Source organism: Monodon monoceros, unplaced genomic scaffold, assembly GCF_005190385.1.
Source record: "Monodon monoceros isolate NGI ecotype Baffin Bay Population unplaced genomic scaffold, NGI_Narwhal_1 Super_Scaffold_2, whole genome shotgun sequence".
NCBI classification, from domain to species: domain Eukaryota; kingdom Metazoa; phylum Chordata; class Mammalia; order Artiodactyla; family Monodontidae; genus Monodon; species Monodon monoceros.
The window spans coordinates 12768280-12788164 of record NW_021703776.1 but is presented as its reverse complement, the minus strand read 5'-3'; the positions used below and the strand labels follow the sequence as shown (position 1 = coordinate 12788164).

The window sequence follows — 19885 nt, the reverse complement described above, 5'->3', positions numbered from 1 at the left end:
TTATATGTATATGTGTATGCAGACACACCAAAATACATCCATGTACTCACTAGCATAGGTCTTCATTATTTGGAGCCTATTATAGGGCCTAGGTCATAGGACTTACGTGTTAATCATCTTTCTCTTTATCTAATATTTTAAATAAGTTTCTTTTTTGTAAAAGAGCTTTGGTTTTCATATATAATAATATTAAATTGCAACTTGTAAGATTTGCATGAGTGTTTCAAAATATGGATGAGAATTTTTAGGGAAGATATTGGTATAAGGCACATACATACCCATGTACTGTGAACCTTCCCTTCAGCAGACTTATTGGACTAATTGTTGCTCTACATTCCATCTGTAAATAATACTAGCTTGATAACATAGCAAGCTGAATATTTGCAGCTAGTAGATTACCACTCTATAGTAAGACTACGTATTTATTCCACCAGTTGAAGAGTATGACGACCAAGAGGTAGTTGTTTCGCATTTTGTATACAAACATTTTATTATTGTACATATGTTGTTTAATTAACTATAGACAGATGCAGTGCTTTGCAAAGACTTAACAGAGTTGGCTAATGTAGAATTCCATTCAGTGAGTCCTCTGATGAAAGAGAAGGCCATGGCCCTATGTCAGAAAGTTGGGAAATAAATGCACATTTATACATTTTTAGTTAAAATAAAATGTTTAAATCATGTATCTGTGTATCTTTCTTTTTCTTTTTTTTTTTTTGGTAATGATTTTCTCTAACCCATTTTTTCAGTTAGCCAACTATTGTTCCTAATTGTATTTAATACTAGGGTTTCTATTAATGATGTTAGTATTTATTTAGTTTATACATGATACAAGCATTGTTCTAGGAATTTCACCTGAATTACTTCAGTTAAGTTGTGTGTTGTTTTTATAGTTAAGAAAACTGAACCTTACAGAGGTGAAGAATTTGTTCAGAGTCATACAACTAGCAAGTGGCAAAATTGAGATTTGAATCTAGATAGTTTTACCTTACTATCTAAACTTATAACCAATTCTCTATACTATGTAGTAAATAAAACTTCCTGGAACTTTTAGTTGGTATGACACAAACACCAAGAATTAACAAAGACAGCATGAAAAATTTCTGCAGAATATTAATACAAAATTTCTAAAAGGAGTGATTAGCCAGTAGTATGTAATGTTTTATTAAAAATTAACTTGCAGAGTCAAGTAGGGTCATCCTAAGAATACAAGAATGTTTTAGTTTTAGGAATTCCATTATTATAATTCATCATTTTAATAGATGTAAAATAATATGTCTATCTTGATAGTGTTGAATAGGCATTTGCTGAAATTATAAACTGCTAATTAAGTGTAGAGGCATATTTCTTTAACAATAAAATATGTATCACAAACGGACTAGATAATATTTAGTGGTGAAATACTGGAAGTAAAGGCAAGAATGAGAAAAAATTGACTAGCAGTATCATTATTTTAAGAGTGTTTTAGAAGCACTAACTAGTTAACTAGTAGTGTTAGAAAAGTGAACCCAATAAGAGGTATTCTATCATAATTTGTATCTGATAGCATTGCATACATGCAGCGTGCAAGGAAATGACCTGAAATTCCTTGAATAAAAAATTTGGTAAAATGGTAAGTGTTAAGAATCTGTGTGTATATACACACATATGTGTGTGTGTGTGTGTGAGAGAGAGAGAGAGAGAGTATGTGTGTATATACACACAGCATACTAATATATATTATATACTAATACATATATTCTAAAGCAAGAGCTTTTAAAGACTATGTATCAATAATAACCAGTTAGAAACATAGGGAATGGAGAGCATGTTTAACAAAACCACCACCATATATACTCCAGGAATATTGAAAACTATAATGTTTCACCTAAAATTGTAAAGATTTGAATAAGTGTTGGAGAGGCATATCTCGTTTTTGGCTAGGAAGCCTTTTTTTTAAAACATCTTTATTGGAGTATAATTGCTTTACAATTGTGTGTTAGTTTCTGCTTTATAACAAAGTGAATCAGCTGTGCATATACATATATCCCCATATCTCCTCCCTCTTGCGTCTCCCTCCCACCCTCCCTATCCTACCCCTCTAGGTGGTCACAAAGCACCAAGCTGATCTCCCTGTACTATGCGGCTGCTTCCCACTAGCTATCTATTTTGGTAGTATATATAAGTCCATGCCACTCTCTCACTTCGTCCCAGCATACCTTTCCCCCTCCCCGTGCCCTCAAGTCCATCCTCTACATCTGCGTCTTTGTTCGTGTCCTGACCCTTGGTTCTTCATAACCGTTTTTTTCCTGTAGATTCCATATATATGTGTTACCATATGGTATTTGTTTTTCTCTTTCTGACTTATTTCACTCTGTATGACAGACTCTAGGTCCATCCACCTCATTACAAATAGCTCAATTTCGTTTCTTTTTATGGCTGAGTAATATTCCATTGTATATATGTGCCACATCTTCTTTATCCATTCATCTGTCGATGGACACTTAGGTTGCTTCCATGTCCTGGCTATTGTAAATAGAGCTGCAATGAACATTTTGGTACATGACTCTTTTTGAATTATGGTTTTCTCAGGGTATACGCCCAGTAGTGGGATTGCTGGGTCATATGGTAGTTCTATTTGTAGTTTTTTAAGCAACCTCCATACTGTTCTCCATAGTGGCTGTATCAATTTACATTCCCACCAACAGTGCAAGAGGGTTCCTTTTTCTCCACACCCTCTCCAGCATTCATTGTTTGTAGATTTTTTGATGATGGCCATTCTGACTGGTGTGAGGTGATACCTCATTGTAGTTTTGATTTGCATTTCTGTAATGATTAGTGATGTTGAGCATTCTTTCATGTGTTTGTTGGCAATCTGTATATCTTCTTTGGAGAAATGTCTGTTTAGGTCTTCTGCCCATTTTTGGATTGGGTTGTTTGTTTTTTTTTATATTGAGCTGCATGAGCTGCTTGTAAATTTTGGAGATTAAGTCCTTCGTCAGATGCTTCATTTGCAAATATTTTCTCCCATTCTGAGGGTTGTCTTTTCATCTTGTTTATGGTTTCCTTTTCTGTGCAAAAGCTTTTTAAGTTTCATTAGGTTCCGTTTGTTTATTTTTGTTTTTATTTCCCTTTCTCTAGGAGGTGGGTCAAAAAGGATCTTGCTGTGATGTATGTCATAGAATGTTCTGCCTATGTTTTCCTCTAAGAGTTTGATAGTGTCTGGCCTTACATTTAGGTCTTTAATCCATTTAGGGTTTATTTTTGTGTATGGTGTTAGGGAGTGTTCTAATTTCATTCTTTTACATGTAGCTGTCCAGTGTTCCCAGCACCACTTATTGAAGAGACTGTCTTTTCTTCATTGTATATTCTTGCCTCCTTTGTCAAAAATAAGGTGACCTTATGTGTGTGGGTTTATCTCTGGGCTTTCTATCCTGTTCCATTGATCTATATTTCTGTTATTGTGCCAGTACCATACTGTCTTGATTACTGTAGCTTTGTGGTGTAGTCTGAAGTCAGGGAGCCTGATTCCTCCAGCTCCTTTTTTCGTTCTCAAGATTGCTTTGGCTATTCGGGGTCTTTTGTGTTTCCATACAAATTGTGAAATTTTTTGTTCTAGTTCTGTGAAAAATGCCAGTGGTAGTTTGATAGGGGTTGCATTGAATCTGTAGATTGCTTTGGGTAGTAGAGTCATTTTCACAATGTTGATTCTTCCAATCCAAGAACATGGTATATCTCTCCATCTATTTGTATTATCTTTAATTTCTTTCATCAGTGTCTTATAATTTTCTGCATACAGGTCTTTTGTCTCCTTAGGTAGGTTTATTCCTAGATATTTTATTCTTTTTGTTGCAATGGTAAATGGGAGTGTTTTCTTGATTTCACTTTCAGATTTTTCATCATTAGTATATAGGAATGCCAGAGATTTCTGTGCATTAATTTTGTATCCTGCAACTTTACCAACTTCATTGATTAGCTCTAGTAGTTTTCTGGTAGCATCTTTAGGATTCTCTGTGTATAGTATCATGTCATCTGCAAACAGTGACAGTTTTACTTCTTTTCTGATTTGGATACCTTTTATTCCTTTTTCTTCTCTGATTGCTGTGGCTAAAACTTCCAAAACTGTGTTGAATAATAGTGGTGAGAGTGGGGAACCTTGTCTTATTCCTGATCTTAGTGGAAATGGTTTCAGTTTTTCACCATTGAGAACGATGTTGGCTGTGGGTTTGTCATATATGGCCTTTATTATGTGGAGGAAAGTTCCCTCTATGCCTACTTTCTGGAGGGTTTTTATCATAAATGGGTGTTGAATTTTATCGAAAGCTTTTACTCCATCTACTGAGATGATCATATGGTTTTTAATCCTTCAATTTGTCAGTTTGGTGTATCACATTGATTGATTTGTGTATATTGAAGAATCCTTGCATTCCTGGCATAAACCCCACTTGATCATGGTGTATGATCCTTTTAATGTGCTGTTGGATTCTGTTTGCTAGTATTTTGTTGAGGATTTTTGCATCTATGTTCATCAGTGATATTGGCCTGTAGTTTTCTTTCTTTGTGACATCTTTTCCTGGTTGTGGTATCAGGGTGATGGTGGCCTCGCAGAATGAGTTGGGGAGTGTTCCTCCCTCTGCTATATTTTGGAAGCATTTGAGAAGGATAGGTGTTAGCTCTTCTTTAAATGTTTGATAGAATTCACCTGTGAAGCCATCTGGTCCTGGGCTTTTGTTTGTTGGAAGGTTTGAAATCACAGTTTCAATTTCAGTGCTTGTGATTGGTCCGTTCTTATATTCTATTTCTTCCTGGTTCATTTCGAAAGGTTGTGCTCTTCTAAAAATTTATCCATTTCTACCAGGCTGTCCATTTTATTGGAATATAGTTGCTCTTAGTAATCTCTCATGATCCTTTTTATTTCTGCAGTGTCAGTTGTTACTTCTCCTTTTTCATTTCTAATTCTATTGATTTGAGTCTTCTCCCTTTTTTTCTTGATGAGTCTGGCTAATGGTTTATCAATTTTGTTTATGTTCTCAAAGAACCAGCTTTTAATTTTATTGACTTTGCTATTGTATCCTTCATTTCTTTTTCATTTATTTCTGATCTGATCTTTATGAGTTCTTTCCTTCTGCTAACTTTGGGGTTTTTTGTTCTTCTTTCTCTAATTGCTTTAGGTGTAAGGTTAGGTTGTTTTTTTGAGATGTTTCTTGTTTCTTGAGGTAGGATTGTATTGCTATAAATTTCCCTCTTAGAACTGCTTTTGCTGAATCCCATAGGTTTTGGGTCATCATGTTGTCATTGTCATTTGTTTCTAGGTATTTTTTGATTTCCTCTTTGATTCCTTCAGTGACCTCTTGGTTATTAAGTAGTGTATTGTTTAGCCTCCATGTGTTTGTATGTTTTACAGATTTTTTCCTGTAATTGATATCTAGTCTCATAGCGTTGTGGTTGGGAAAGATACTTGATACGATTTCAGTTTTCTTAAATTTACCAAGGCTTGATTTGTGACCCAAGATATGATCTATCCTGGAGAATGTTCCATGAGCACTTGAGAAGAAAGTGTATTTTGTTGTTTTTGGATGGAATGTCCTATAAATATCCATTAAGTGCATCTTGTTTAATGTATCATTTAAAGCTTGTGTTTCCTTATTTATTTTCATTTTGGATGATCTGTCCATTGGTGAAAGTGGGGTGTTACAGCCCCCTACTGTGATTGTGTTACTGTCAATTTCCCCTTTTATGGCTGTTAGGATTTGCCTTATGTATTGAGGTGCTCCTATGTTGGGTGCATAAATATTTACAATTGTTATATCTTCTTCTTGGATTGACCCCTTGATCATTATGTAGTGTTCTTTTTTGTCTCTTGTAATAGTCTTTATTTTAAAGTCTGTTTTGTCTGATATGAGAATTGCTACTCCAGCTTTCTTTTGATTTTCATTTGCATGCAGTGTCTTTTTCCATCCCCTCACTTTCAGTCTCTATGTGTCCCTAGGTCTGAAGTGGGTCTCTTGTAGACAGTATATATATACGGGTCTTGTTTTTGCATCCATTCAGCCAGTCTGTGTCTTTTGGTGGGAGCATTTAGTCCATTTACATTTAAGGTAATTATCGATATGTATCATCCTATTACCATTTTTTAAATTGTTTTGGGTTTGTTATTGTACGTCTTTTCCTTCTCTTGTGTTTCCTCCCTAGAGAAGTTCCTTTAGCATTTGTTGTACAGCTGGTTTGGTGGTGCTGAATTCTCTTAGCTTTTGCTTGTCTGTAAAGGTATTAATTTCTCTGTCAAATCTGAATGAGATCCTTGCTGGGTAGAGTAATCTTGGTTGTAGGTTTTTCCCTTCCATTACTTTAAATATGTCCTGCCACTCCCTTGTGGCTTGCAGTTTCTGCTGAAAGATCAGATGTTAACCTTCTGGGGATTCCCTTGTATGTTATTTGTTGTTTTTCCCATGCTGATTTTAATATCCTTTCTTTGTATTTAATTTTGACAGTTTGATTAATATGTGTCTTGGCGTGTTTCTCCTTGGGTTTATCCTGTGTGGGACTCTTTGTGCTTCCTGGGCTTGATTAACTATTTCCTTTCCCATATTAGGGAACTTTTCAACTATAATCTCTTTAAATATTTTCTCAGTCCCTTTCTTTTTCTCTTCTTCTTCTGGGACCCCTATAATTTGAATGTTGGTGTGTTTAATGTCTCAGAGGTCTCTGAGACTGTCCTCAATTCTTATCATTCTTTTTTCTTTATTCTGCTCTGCAGTAGTTATTGCCACTATTTTATCTTCCAGGTCACTTATCCGTTCTTCTTCCTCAGTTATTCTGCTACTGATGCCTTCTAGAGAATTTTTAATTTCATTTATCTGTTGTTCATCATTGTTTGTTTGCCCTTTAGCTCTTCTAGGTCCTTGTTAAACGTTTCTTGTATTTTCTCCGTTCTACTTCCAAGATTTTAGATCATCTTTACTATCATTATTCTGAATTCTTTTTCAGGTAGACTGCCTATTTCCTCTTCATTTGTTAGGTCTGGTGGGTTTTCACCTTGCTCCTTCATGTGCTGTGTGTTTCTCTGTCCTCTCATTTTGCTTATCTTACTGTGTTTGGGGTCTCCTTTTCGCCGGCTGCACATTCGTAGTTCCTGTTGTTTCTGGTGTCTGTCCCCAGTGGCTAAGGTTGGTTCAGTGGGTTGTGTAAGCTTCCTGGTGGAGGGGACTAGTATCTGTGTTCTGGTGGATGAGGCTGGATCTTGTGTTTCTGGTGGGCAGGACCACATCCGGTGGTGTGTTTTGGGGTGTCTGTGACCTTATTATGATTTTAGGCAGCCTCTCTGCTAATGGGTGGGGATGTGTTCCTATCCTGCTAGTTGTTTGGCATAGGGTGTCCAGCACCTGTAGCTTGCTGGTTGTTGAGTGGAGCTGGGTCTTAACGTTGAGATGGAGATCTCTGGGAGAGCTTTTGCCATTTGATATTACGTGGAGCCGGGAGGTCTCTGGTGGACCAGTGTCCTGAACTCGGCTCTCCCACCTCAGAGGCACAGGGCTGACACCCTGCCGGAGCACCAAGACCCTGTCAGCCACACGGCTCTCTCTGGGCTTCTATTTCGGCAGCAGCAATGTGACTCTGGACGGTGTGAGCCACTTTTTTTTGCCAGTTGGCCATGGAGAAGTGTGAGGGCGCCCAGTGTCTCTTGAAAATGCAAAACCAGTGCTGTGGCCATGCCCTCCTCCAGGATGCGCGGAAGCCTTCTCAAGATGAGTGGGGTAAAACCCAGGATGCTGTGGAAGCCGCCATTCTTAGGGAGAAGAACCTGAACCAGACACTATTAGATCTGCGTGCCCTGGGTTCTGCCTGCGCCCCCTTTTTTTTTAAGATGGCAGTTCATCGTATATTAGTCATTATAGTCCTATTGAGAATTTCAAAAGACTTTTTTAAAACAACAGTTGATTTTAATGTTTATCTGGAGGCCTGAACCTGAAAATGGCTAGGAAAATTCTTAAAAAATAAGGACAATTTGGCATATCACATGTTAAATCAAAATTTTAGTAACTAAAACCATTTTGTACTGGCACAAGATACACAGATGAATTAGCGCAATTATATAGGAAATTCAGAAGTAAAGAAAGTTCATATGGGCCTTAGAATATAATACAGTAGACATTTCAAATTAGGGAGTTAATTGAATAGTATTTATTGATTGCTGGTTGTGTACCAGTTACGAGTCCTGACGATACAGTGGAGGTTGGGAATTGTATCCCCAGTGCCTAGTAACTGGCACACAACTTTTTCTGCTTTCTTGTTGGGGGAGACAGAGAAAACAAACAAATTAATAAAATACATCAGGTGGTGATGAGCACAGGGGATAGAAGATGATAGCAGGAAGCGCTGTGTATGGAGCCAGGGAAAATCTCTCCCATAGGTACCATCTGAGCAGAGAGCTGAGTGAACAGCAGAGTCATGATCCTGAGGCATGAGTGTGTTTGGATTATTTTATGGACATGTTAAGTCAGTTAGGGAACCGTATGGGAAGCAAAAAGAAAGGTCAAGCCATCCAGTTAGTGGCATACTGTACAGTTACTAAAAAGGAAATGGTAGATCTGGATATGTTGATATGCAAAAGCAACACTGTCACATGAAAAGAGCAGTTTTACAGAAGGCTGTTTTTGGTTTGATCCCACATGGGTGAGACAAATTAAACACATCAAAAGAGTCTGGAATTGTTAATCTGAACATGGACTTGTGAGAGGGTTAGGGAAGGGACTGTTTTACTTTCTGCTTTATATGTTTCAAAACGTCTTTGGGTTTTGGTAAGTTGTCAAATATTTATAATAATACAAAAAAGATGCTTCAATTTTGATTTTATAGCATTAATTATTTTTAAAACATGAAGAAAAAAAGGACGTTTCTGGTAAAAGAGACACGTCTCCTTGGTTTGAAGGAGGTGGCAGAGTATATTGAAAGGGGCAGGCTTTGGGATCTTACAGGCCTGGGTTCTAATGCCAGCTCAGCTACTTCCTGCTCTTGTGACTTAGGGTAAGTTCCATAATGCTATAAGTTTCTTTCTTCACAAGTAAAACAGGACAAATAATGTGCTTAGGATTGTAAAAATTAATGTGTTTCCTATTTACTTCTTCCCCTCATCTTATTTGCAGTAATGCTGGAATGTTTCCCCAATCTAAAGCCTCAGGAATGATGAGTTCTAGGGTCTACATTGTACAAATACATATAAATGAATCAAGGATGGTAATCCTAATGAGAATCTGTCTTAAAGAGCTTTACACTACAGTGGTCAAGTGATTTGTACTTTACCTGGTTCCAGAAAATACGTTAGGCAGATTACAAAAATTTTGTGGTAAGAAGTAGCATGAATTAAAAGTAATGGCAAAGAGAGAGAAAAACATAGGTGGGGACAAAAAAAGGGATGAATGAGAGCAAAAATGTTTTTATATGAGAGTAACACTTTTAACTCTAAGTGTTCTGGCAGCCAGTGAAAGAAACTTTATATCACACAATGTATATTGCTTATGGAATAAAAAACAATCATGGAAGAAATTAAAAGTAGATTTGGAATGAGAAGAATTCCCTGCACACATACACAAAGCCTCAGGTTACACAGGTAAAATTTTTACAACTTTAAAGGCATAGGCTTTGGTTGTTCCAGAATATAGGAAAAGAAGGAAAGGTCCCATATTTTATTTTATTTATTTATTTATTTTTAATTTTTAAAAATTTATTTATTTTGTTTTGCAATACACGGGCCTCTCACTGTTGTGGCCTCTCCCGTTGCGGAGCACAGGCTCTGAACGCGCAGGCTCAGCGGCCATGGCTCACGGGCCCAGCCGCTCCGCGGCATGTGGGATCTTCCCGGACTGGGGCACGAACCTGTGTCCTCTGCATCGGCAGACGGACTCTCAACCACTGCGCCACCAGTTCCCATATTTTCAAAAGTGAAGCATGTATACCTTCATAAATCATTAGCATAAAAATTTCTTTAGACTTGTACTTCTTAATCTTTTCAGTCTCTTCTTTATACTCTTAAACATTGTGAAAGATCCCAGGAGCTTGTTTATGTTGATTGTATGTATTGAAATTTAAAACTGAGAAGTAAAAATATTTATTAATTCATTTTAAAACAATATATTAACATAACATTTTAATTGTAAAAAGTTTATATTTCCCAAACTAAAATAAGTGTTGGTGATATGAATAGCATTGTTTCACATTTTTATAAATCATTTAATGTCTGGCTTAAACATCTGGATAAACACCTGTGATACGCTGTTTTCAATAGTCTTTTCAGATAATTGTGCATATTCTTCCTTGAAACTTCAGTAAGTGGCAGTTCTTTTTACAGGTTGGTTGTAATGTGCAGTCTGTAACCACAGATTTTGTACTCTAATATATTGAAATCCATTGGTTTATCTTACACTCTGAATAGATATTTTACCTGTGATGATTTTATAACATTATGTATTGGTCCTTTGATAATACTGGATCACTGAATTGAGCAAATCTTCTAAAGTGTAGCATTTCATTATATAGTATTTGTTATGACCACTAATCTCATCAGAAAAGCCTTTAGGTATTTATTTTGAAACTGTCAAGTTCATGGTGTAGATATAAGTCTTCTAGTATTCTGATTTTCTCCTGAAAGCTTGAATTTTATAATTGACAGTAAATGCTGCAGTTGTCTTCCTTGAAGTAATAAGCTGACTTTGTTCCTGGTTAAGAAAATGTCTGGCAAATACCCAAGTATGAATGACCATAGTTTTTTAGTTGTTTTTGCAGGTAAAAATGGTGGTTCATGAAAAAAGCACCTACTTCAGCTTGCAACTCAAATAATTGCACAAGTGCTTCTCAAGATAACTATCACTTTGTTGTGCAACTGAAGTGCTTTATGAGTAATTTCATTACTAAGAATATTGAAAAGATACGTACTCAAGTATAAGGGTTTAATAATAATAATTTTTACTGCTTCAACAAGTGCCTTCTTAAGTGAAACTCTCCCCCTCTCTCCCCACCAAGGTTATGTGGTAGTGAAGAGTATTTACTGCTAATAGTCTGGTGCCACTGCCTCAAGTCATGCTAAGGTGCCAGTAGTTTTACCCACTACTGGCTTAACACCATCAGTGCAAAGTCAACACATTGAAAAGTATAAATAATGTCTTAATAATACCTTTGACCTTCCAGACCCCTGAAGGGTCTAGGGGACACCGAGTGGTCTTTGGACCCCATTTTTGCAAACTGCTGATGTATACCAACTAAAAAGTAGAATACAGCATTACACTAAAATAACAGTACTTTGATTAGGCTCAAGTGGTATTCCTCTTTTGAACGAATGGATGACTAAATATTCTAAAATCTCTTAATTCGAAAATCTCTTACTAACATCATAAATATAATTCATGACATTAGTAACTTAGGGAAGAAAATGCAGGTGATGATTGTAATAGAGTTTCTAAAAATCAAACTGATAGAACTAAAGAAGTATCCTTTTAAAATTTAAAAGCCACAAAAATAAAACCCATAGTCAAAAGGAATAAATCAGTGCTTTCTAAGCAGGAGGTATATGTGAATTTGTATGTGTCTGTGAATATCTTTACTATGTGTTGTGTTTCTCAAGCTAAAAGTTATCATCTTTCCCAGTGGTAAACAATGAAAGTACTCCCATTAAAATCAGAAACCAAACAAAATTACCTAATATTGTGTGGCATGATTAGCATTTTAACATTGTTTGGAAATTGCCACATAATGTAGCATACCATGATGATAAAGAGGAATACATGTTTGAAAAAATATAGATGAATTGTGATTATAGGTGATGATAAACCTGGAAAGCCTCAAAGAAACAACTGTTAAAAGAAAACTATGTTAGGAACCATAGGATCTCAGATGGCGATCTAAATTTTTTATGTCAAATTTCAACCATTTCCTATAACAAAACTCTTCTAGTTATTGCTTAGGAAATATAATAGGGATAGGAACACATTCAAAAAGCAAAAACTAAAACCCATAAAAGGAAATATACAAGATCTAATTGAAGAAGTTTATAAGTATACCTTGGAAATATTGCAGGTTTCATTGTAGACTACCACAATAAAGCAAATATCAAAATAAAGTGAGTCACAGAAATTTTTTGGTTTCCCAGTGCATATAAAGTTATGTTTACGCTATACTGTAGTCTGTTAGGTGTGCAATAGCATTGTGTGTGTATACCCAAATTTTAAAATACTGTATTGCTAAAAATACTAACCATCATTTGAGTCTTTGGCAAGTTGTAGTCTTTTGGCTGATGGAGGGTTTGAAATACTGTGAGAATTACCAGAAAGTGACACAGAGACACAAAGTGAGTAAATGCTGTTGGAAAAATGGCGCCAATAGACTTTCTGACACACGGTTACCACAAACCTGAAGTTTGAAAAAAAATAAAAATCTACAAAGCACAATAAAATGAGGTATGCCTGTATAAAACCAAAGGAAGTATAAAAATGGAGATATTAAGCTTTGTAAAGATAGCAATCCTTTCTAAATTGATAAATTCAGAGGAGCAGTGGAATCCCAACAGGATTCTCTTACTTTTGGAGTGAGACAGTATTGATTCTACAATTCATCTGTAAGGAAATACTGAAAAGAATAATTAGAGGAATGAGTAGATAGAGGGGTTTGTCCTGTAAGTCTTATGAAAAATGTAAAGGTATCATATATTGACACCAGAGTAGATAAATCAGTAAATCAAAATAGATTCTCAAAACAGACCTCAGATATTTAGGGATTTAGCATATGATGCATTTCAAAATGTCTTCAGTAAATGATTTGGAGATAGCTAATTGACCATCAGGCACTGATTTTGCCAATATGCAGTTATCAACTGCTGTCATGTCTGCTTCCCTAATTTCTAAAACTTTTCCCTGTCTTAGAATGTCTATTTCATCCTGTATGCTGCTATCAGTTAGATAACTTTCCCACTCAACTATCTTCCCAAAACACATAAAATAATTTTAACTGTTTAGCTAAGAGGTAATGAAACTGATTTTTATTATAAGGCTATTAATGAGCCAGGTGCTAGCTCATTTAATTTCACAGGTCCAAAGTAAAATTAATCCCCATTTTACAAAAGAGCAACAGATTCTAAGCAATGCAATTTCACCAGTATCACAGACAGGATTCAGTTCTAAAGTTCGTTTTCAAACTCTGTCTTCATTATAGTTAGGCAGACTGCCTCTTGAAACTGTATTGTATGGCCCCTGTCTAATGCTTCCAACTAAACCTCCCTTAGCCCTAAATTCCACCTATACTGATTTCCTTAGTCTTCCTCCCACAAATGTTTAGACTTTGCTACTTCCATGACTTTGTCTATGCACTAATCTTTGCCAGTAACATAGTTCTCTTATTCCCTTTCCCACCTGTCTATTGTTTACTTATCCTTTGAGTTGTAGGCAAAATTCTGCACCTCTTCTCTAACTTGAGTACGTTTTCTTGTATTTCTGTAGTTGAAAGTATCCTTCATTTTCTTTATTCCATTATATTTTATACTTCTGTTATGGTGCACATAAATCTGCCAGGGATTGATTATATTCATCTAGTTGCTTGGGTATATTATGTAGTATACAAAAGTGAGAGAGTGGTTTTGACATAGTTTTCTTAAGCTCCGCTAAAGGATGTCTGGCAACTTTAGTTGTCACTTGCTTATGTACATTGGTGCATGTATTTATATTTATGTATATATGGAATATTTTTACTTTTAGTCAGTGATGCATGGACATTTTCTTTTCCTATATGAAGACTAGCTGATAATTTTATATAAAATGGGGCTTCCCTGGTGGCGCAGTCGTTGAGAATCTGCCTGCTAATGCAGGGGACACGGGTTAGACCCCGGTCTGGGAGGATCCCACATGCCACGGAGCAACTAGGCCCGTGAGCCACAACTACTGAGCCTGCGCGTCTGGAGCCTGTGCTCTGCAACAAGAGAGGCCGCGATAGTGAGAGGCCCGCGCACCGCAATGTAGAGTGGCTCCTGCTTGCCACAACTAGAGAAAGCCCTTGCACAGAAACAAAAACCCAACACAGCCAAAAATAAATTAATTAATTAATAAACTCCTACCCCCAACATCTTCTTAAAAAAAATGTACATTTATTCTTGAGATTCAGTATACTCAAGCATATTTAACCAATTTTTCATCTACATATTATCAAAACATTAGTTTTAAATGTTTACCAGCTAGAGCTATTTGTTATAGCATTTCTTCAGTTTACCATAACAAAGACTTACTAATTAATATAAAAATAATGAGGGATTTCAAGATATAGATAAAGAGTAAAGCAGTTAAAATTTCTAAATACCTTGAAATCAGAGGCATTACTGAAATTGAAGAGCTTCTATGTTTCAGGAATGTGACTTTTAGGGTCCTCCTGTTGATCGAATTCAGCAGCAGTCTACAGTTCAGTTAGCTTCTTCAGTGTAGGAAATCTTTTCTGCTATTATTGCAAACTTCATTATATTCATAAGAGGTGATGATTAGGTACCTATAAAACCAGAGAAAGACATATACTAAACTCTAGTTCCTCAGTTTATTAGCATAAACATTTTAAATTTTGGTTCAAAATATGCTCAACATATTTTGAATGTTGCCTGTGTTTTTAAGATTTGATTTTGCAGATATGAAGGTTTTCTTTCTAGGAGTTGGAATGTTTGGAGTGTTAGAAGCATTCACTGAAAATAAATTGAATTCTTAAAACAAGTAATTGATTTGGGATAACTAAAATATTTAATGAAACTAGTATACATTGTATCAGGACTTCAACATTTGTATATTTAAAAATGAGTTGATGTTTTGTATAGCAGTTGTATGTATGATTTTTTTCTGTGTAGTTTATATTGATGTACTTCTTTTTGTGTGTTGTTCAGCCGTATATGTGGAAGTCCATGTCCTGCAGTGTGGCCTGATGTAATCAAACTACCATATTTCAACACCATGAAACCAAAGAAGCAATATCGTCGAAAGTTAAGAGAAGAATTTGTTTTGTAAGAAGGGGATGCTTAAACATCCATATTGCGTTGATTTTTTTTTTGTTGTTATTTCTTGAGAATTCTAAATGTCACTGTAGCCTCTGTTGACCTAAGGTCGACCTATCACAATTCTTCTATGTCATTTAATTTTGAGTTCCCTTTGCTACATGCAAATTACCATTTTACCATCATTATGAAATCAGTGCTTTGGAGTTATGTGTTTGATTTAGTTTACCTGAAAGAAGTTTAATAATACCATTTAAAATTTTAAAGAAACCGCTTACAAGATACTTGAACTGAGTTTTTTACTTTGTTGTAGGAAACTATTCTGTTAAGTTTTTAATTTATGTTAAAACAGCAAATTGCCCATAGAGCAGTAAAATATACTATTGTTTGCCAAATTTCAAATTATTTAGAATAATAATTATAAAATTATGTAAAAATAAATATTTCTTTAAAGGAATATTTGGAACTTACTGGAATAATGTATCACAAACATGTTATAAAATGCTAATATTTAAAATAATCTCCTAAAGAAACATTAAGCTTGAGTCTAAGAACATGCATGACTTTTATAATCCTCTCATGCCAGTATTCCTGCAGCTGCACTAGACTTATTTGATTACATGCTCGCCTTGGATCCTAGTAAGCGCTGCACTGCAGAGCAGGCTCTTCAGTGTGAGTTCCTACGGGATGTGGAACCCTCAAAAATGCCTCCACCAGAGTAAGTGACTTTTTACTATATGCAGAATCTGGACAATATTAATAACATCATCATGTAGCTATCAAAAGCTATTCCATGATTAGTTAAGTCAAAAGAAAGAATAAATCAAAAGGAATAGAATAGCAATAGTGTACATAATTTGCACATCTAGAATGCAGAGCCTTGCTTTATGGTCAGCTAACCATAGGACTAGCAGAAGCAGCCTTCCTCTAGTTAATTTTATTAATATATTTCCATCCTAAAAAAAAATGTTATTGCTGCTGCTATTGTAGTACTGTTTCTGCCAACACTAGTTGCTTAGCTAAAATTTTGAGTGCTATGCTAAGCATTTCTCATGTATTACATTAATCTTTATAATCTTAACAGGTGAGTATTATTATCACCATTTTACAGAGAAGGAAGCAGGCTTAGAGAGGTTAAGAAACTTGCCCAAGAATACAAATCTAGTAAAGGGTGAAGCCAGCTCTCAAATTCAAGTTAGTTCTATAACAAAAAGAGGTTCTGAAATATTCCTTAGCAGACTCTACAGTAGAAAATTCTTATCACTGAATAAAAATATTAGTGTCAAAAGCCTGTATGGAATGCGTCTACTGTCTGATGGTGGGAGGTGGGTGTCGGGAGGCAGGGAATGCACAGAGTCTGGGCGTCAGAATGGCTGAGTTCTTGAACCTTCACTCCCTTGTGGCTCCTGTAATTTCTCTAGGATTGATTTCGGGAAGGGGACAGAGCAGTCCATTTGGTTCTCCTTGATAGGATCTAGAAAGTTTGTAGAGATTTTCTTAGCAATTTTAAAAATGATGATGAGTGTCACAAAAACAAACCTGTCCCTATAACAATAAAATGTGTCCATGTAATAACAATTAGCATATTGTGAAGGAACAGACATGGGATTTGGAGTTCAAATCCTGGCTCTTCCACTTAATTAATTAGATTGGTCTTATTATAGTTCTGTGAGACCATCATATTTGGCTTTAGTTTTTACTGAATTGTATGTGAATAGCCTTTGTGGGATGATTTGGAAGGCAAAAATGATCTATCATCTTGAGGGATCTGAATCATCCACTGTTGAATTGTTTCGTGGATTTTTTTTGCTTATCAGTATATGTCAGCAGTCTTGAAACTTTGGCTTTAGTATCCCTTTAAAGAATTTTTTTAAACTTTCGATTTGGAAAAATTTCAACTCTATACAGAAAAATAGGAAGAATATTACAATGAACAGTGATATACTCTTCATCTAGGTTCAAACACTTAACTAAAATTTGGACACATTTGATTTATCACTCCATATCTTTTTTTCCTGAACTATTTGCATATTATATTGTGGGAATGACATTTCACTTATAAATAATTCACCATGTTATCTATAAGAACTGGAACTTTATTCTGTATAACTACAATATCATTATAAAGCATAAGAAATTTAACATTGTATTAGCTAATAGTTTATATTCAGATTTCTCTAGTTGGCACAATAGTTTCCTTTGTAGTCTGTTTTTCTGTTTGTTTTGGTTTTGGTTTTTTTGGATAAAGAATTTATTCCAAGCTCACACATTTCATTTAGTTGTTATGTCTCTTCAGTCTCTGAGGAAGACTTCTTACAACATTGACATTTTTGAAGAGCTAGCTGTTTTGTAAAGCATTCTACAGTCTGACTTTAACTACTTCCTCATGATTAGTAGTTAGTGTTTCTTTTTTTTTTTTGGCAAGAATGCTACCTAGGGTAGTGATAGGTGCTTCCTGCTGTATCACATCAAGAGGAATATAATGTCATTTTTCTTCCGTTATTGGTAGTACTAAATTGATATCTTGGTTTAAGTGGTCCATATGAAAGAATTCTGGTAAAACTGTATTGAACACATTTTAAATAGATATCTAAATTTTAAAAAATCAAGGGTTCAAATAGTTGCAAAAGGTATAAGTTTCAGTGTCTAAGTGTAGACACTTTAAAATAGAGCAGTTACATCATCTTGTAAATGTATTTAGTGGAATCAAAATACCTTAGCATTTGATATTCATCAACATTCACTCAGAAAATGTATGAACAAACTCTTCAACAATTGGACACTGTTGGGTTTGTGTGTGTGTGTGTGTGTGTGAACTTACATTGCTTCTGCACATTTTTAATGTAGCATATATTTATGCTTGAAAGTATTTTATTGATTACCCTATAGTACTTCTTTAAAACAAATATATGTATATAAATGGAAATTTAATTTAAAAATTTCCTCTGACTGCGAGGCTCTTTTTTTCTGATTAAGTTATTGCATATATTAGTAGTACATATTTCAGTTTAAAAAAAGAAAAAAATTAGTAAATTTTGTTGGAGATGCAACCTTAATGAAATAGTGCTGAGATTTTTTTCCCCAAGCAATTTGCATATCCATTAATTAATATTACTTATTCTAGAGTGAGATATAGTTCCACATTAATTGTGATGTAAACATTTTTGTAAGTACTCTTTTAAATAAGCGTTTGAGACTGGATGGAGTTTTGTCATAGTTAAATCACTGAGTTCTTTGAACTTCTTCCACATTATGTCCCCAAAATCACAGTGCTCTGTCATCAAAAATTATTTTAATGACCTTTCAGATGTCAACTTAAGATTCTTTCTCTAATTTTCGTGACAGTAAAGAATTGGAAACCACATGACTTGCCAAAGATTTCTTATCCAGTCATTAATCATTTTTTTTTTCAAATTTTAAGAAAATAAATCAAAGAAGCTTTACCAATATTTATTCCATGACTTCTTCTTATACTTGTTGCTTTTCCTTTTATTCGCACTTTCTTAATCCAGTATACTTAGAAAAGGTTAGGAAGTCAACATGTAATTTCAGTACTACTTAACCAATCCATTTGCTAAATTGTGTTTCTTATTACATTTTTAAAATATATGCTTTTGTCAAAATCTTGGAACTGTAGATGTATCCCATTCAATTTGTGGAAAATGTTTGCCACATAATAGGAAATTCTGTTCATATTGTCAAGCACATCACCTAAATTCACTTAACTTTTATGAGAACACACCCGACTGCACTTTTGCATTAAAAATAAATATGTTAGTACACATTTTGGTAAACATTCTGTAAACCAGCAATAAATTATGGTACATCTTTGTTAAGTACATCACTAAAGCAATCAGGTTGAAATTATAGTGATATTGATGTGATATTTAAATAAAAAATTATATAAACAATATAACATCTCGTTACTTTGTCATATGTAATGGGTAGTTAAAATTATAAAATGTGAAGGTCAGGACTCTGAAGAAAGGCATTGGAATTCCTTTGGGAAATAGCCATGTGTATTAAACTTATCAATTTTTTTAGGAATAAGCAAATGAGTGGGGTAATAAAAAAAAAAACTCCATTAATTTTATTAGATGTCCTGTCACACTTTTTTAATGTACTTAATGAAAAGAGTATGTATTGCTAAGAAGTGAATTAGGCCAGCAGCTTGTCTATAATTTTATTTTTTCTTAAAAGCATTAAACAATTCATAAGATAAATACGATCAACTATAATTGGAATAAATATTTCATGATATGATATGATAAAAAAATACTTTAAAACTACCTTGCTGAATGACGAAACATGAATATAATTCTTACTATGTGAGAGGCACTGTCCAAGCGCTTACATATGTTAACATATATTACCTGAACTCCACAAGGTAGATTGTCTTGTTAACCCCATTTTTAAAGATAAGCAAACTGAGGCACCGAGGTCAAGTTACTTGCCTATGAGACACAATAAGTAAGTGGCTGAGCCGGTATTTGAACCTTTAGAAAAGAACACATTAAAAATTTGGTTGTCCTGGAAACATTCCTGGTACATCTAATAGTCAGCATCACTAACCTCTCTATCCTGTTTAGCTATTTGTTGGGTAATGTTTATCTTTCCTACTGTTGAGATCATCCATAAAGAATCTCTTAACGTTTTAATTGTGGGAGGGAACAGAAGCCCTTTTTAGTGGATTTCTTTGCTTTATTCTCATGGGACTCTCCAACAAGAGCAATGCATTCCTTGAACATCAAGATGGGAAAAAAATGAAATCACTTCCGCCCCCCCACTCTGCAGTACTGCAGTATGTCTGAATTCAGAATAACCCCAACAGAGGCTAAGGTTGCACATCTTGTAAACACACACACACACACACACACACACACACACACACACACACACACA

The 19885-nt window shown here is 34.9% G+C and overlaps 2 protein-coding genes across 4 annotated transcripts in view; one reads left to right on the top strand and one right to left on the bottom strand.

Moving 5' to 3' along the window:
* MPLKIP (M-phase specific PLK1 interacting protein) overlaps nt 1-19885 on the bottom strand; it is a 58593-nt gene that overhangs the window by 6558 nt on the left and 32150 nt on the right. For both annotated transcript variants that reach the window (XR_003795249.1, XR_003795250.1), the window contains exon 2: nt 14311-14493. The gene's annotated coding sequence lies outside the window, so the exon portion shown is untranslated. The remainder of the gene's footprint in view (nt 1-14310; nt 14494-19885) is intronic.
* Nucleotides 1-19885, top strand: part of CDK13 (cyclin dependent kinase 13) — a 112188-nt gene that overhangs the window by 84626 nt on the left and 7677 nt on the right. For both annotated transcript variants that reach the window (XM_029233717.1, XM_029233716.1), the window contains exons 10-11: nt 14876-14992; nt 15570-15701. In XM_029233717.1, coding sequence (XP_029089550.1) covers nt 14876-14992; nt 15570-15701 — 249 coding nt within the window. The remainder of the gene's footprint in view (nt 1-14875; nt 14993-15569; nt 15702-19885) is intronic.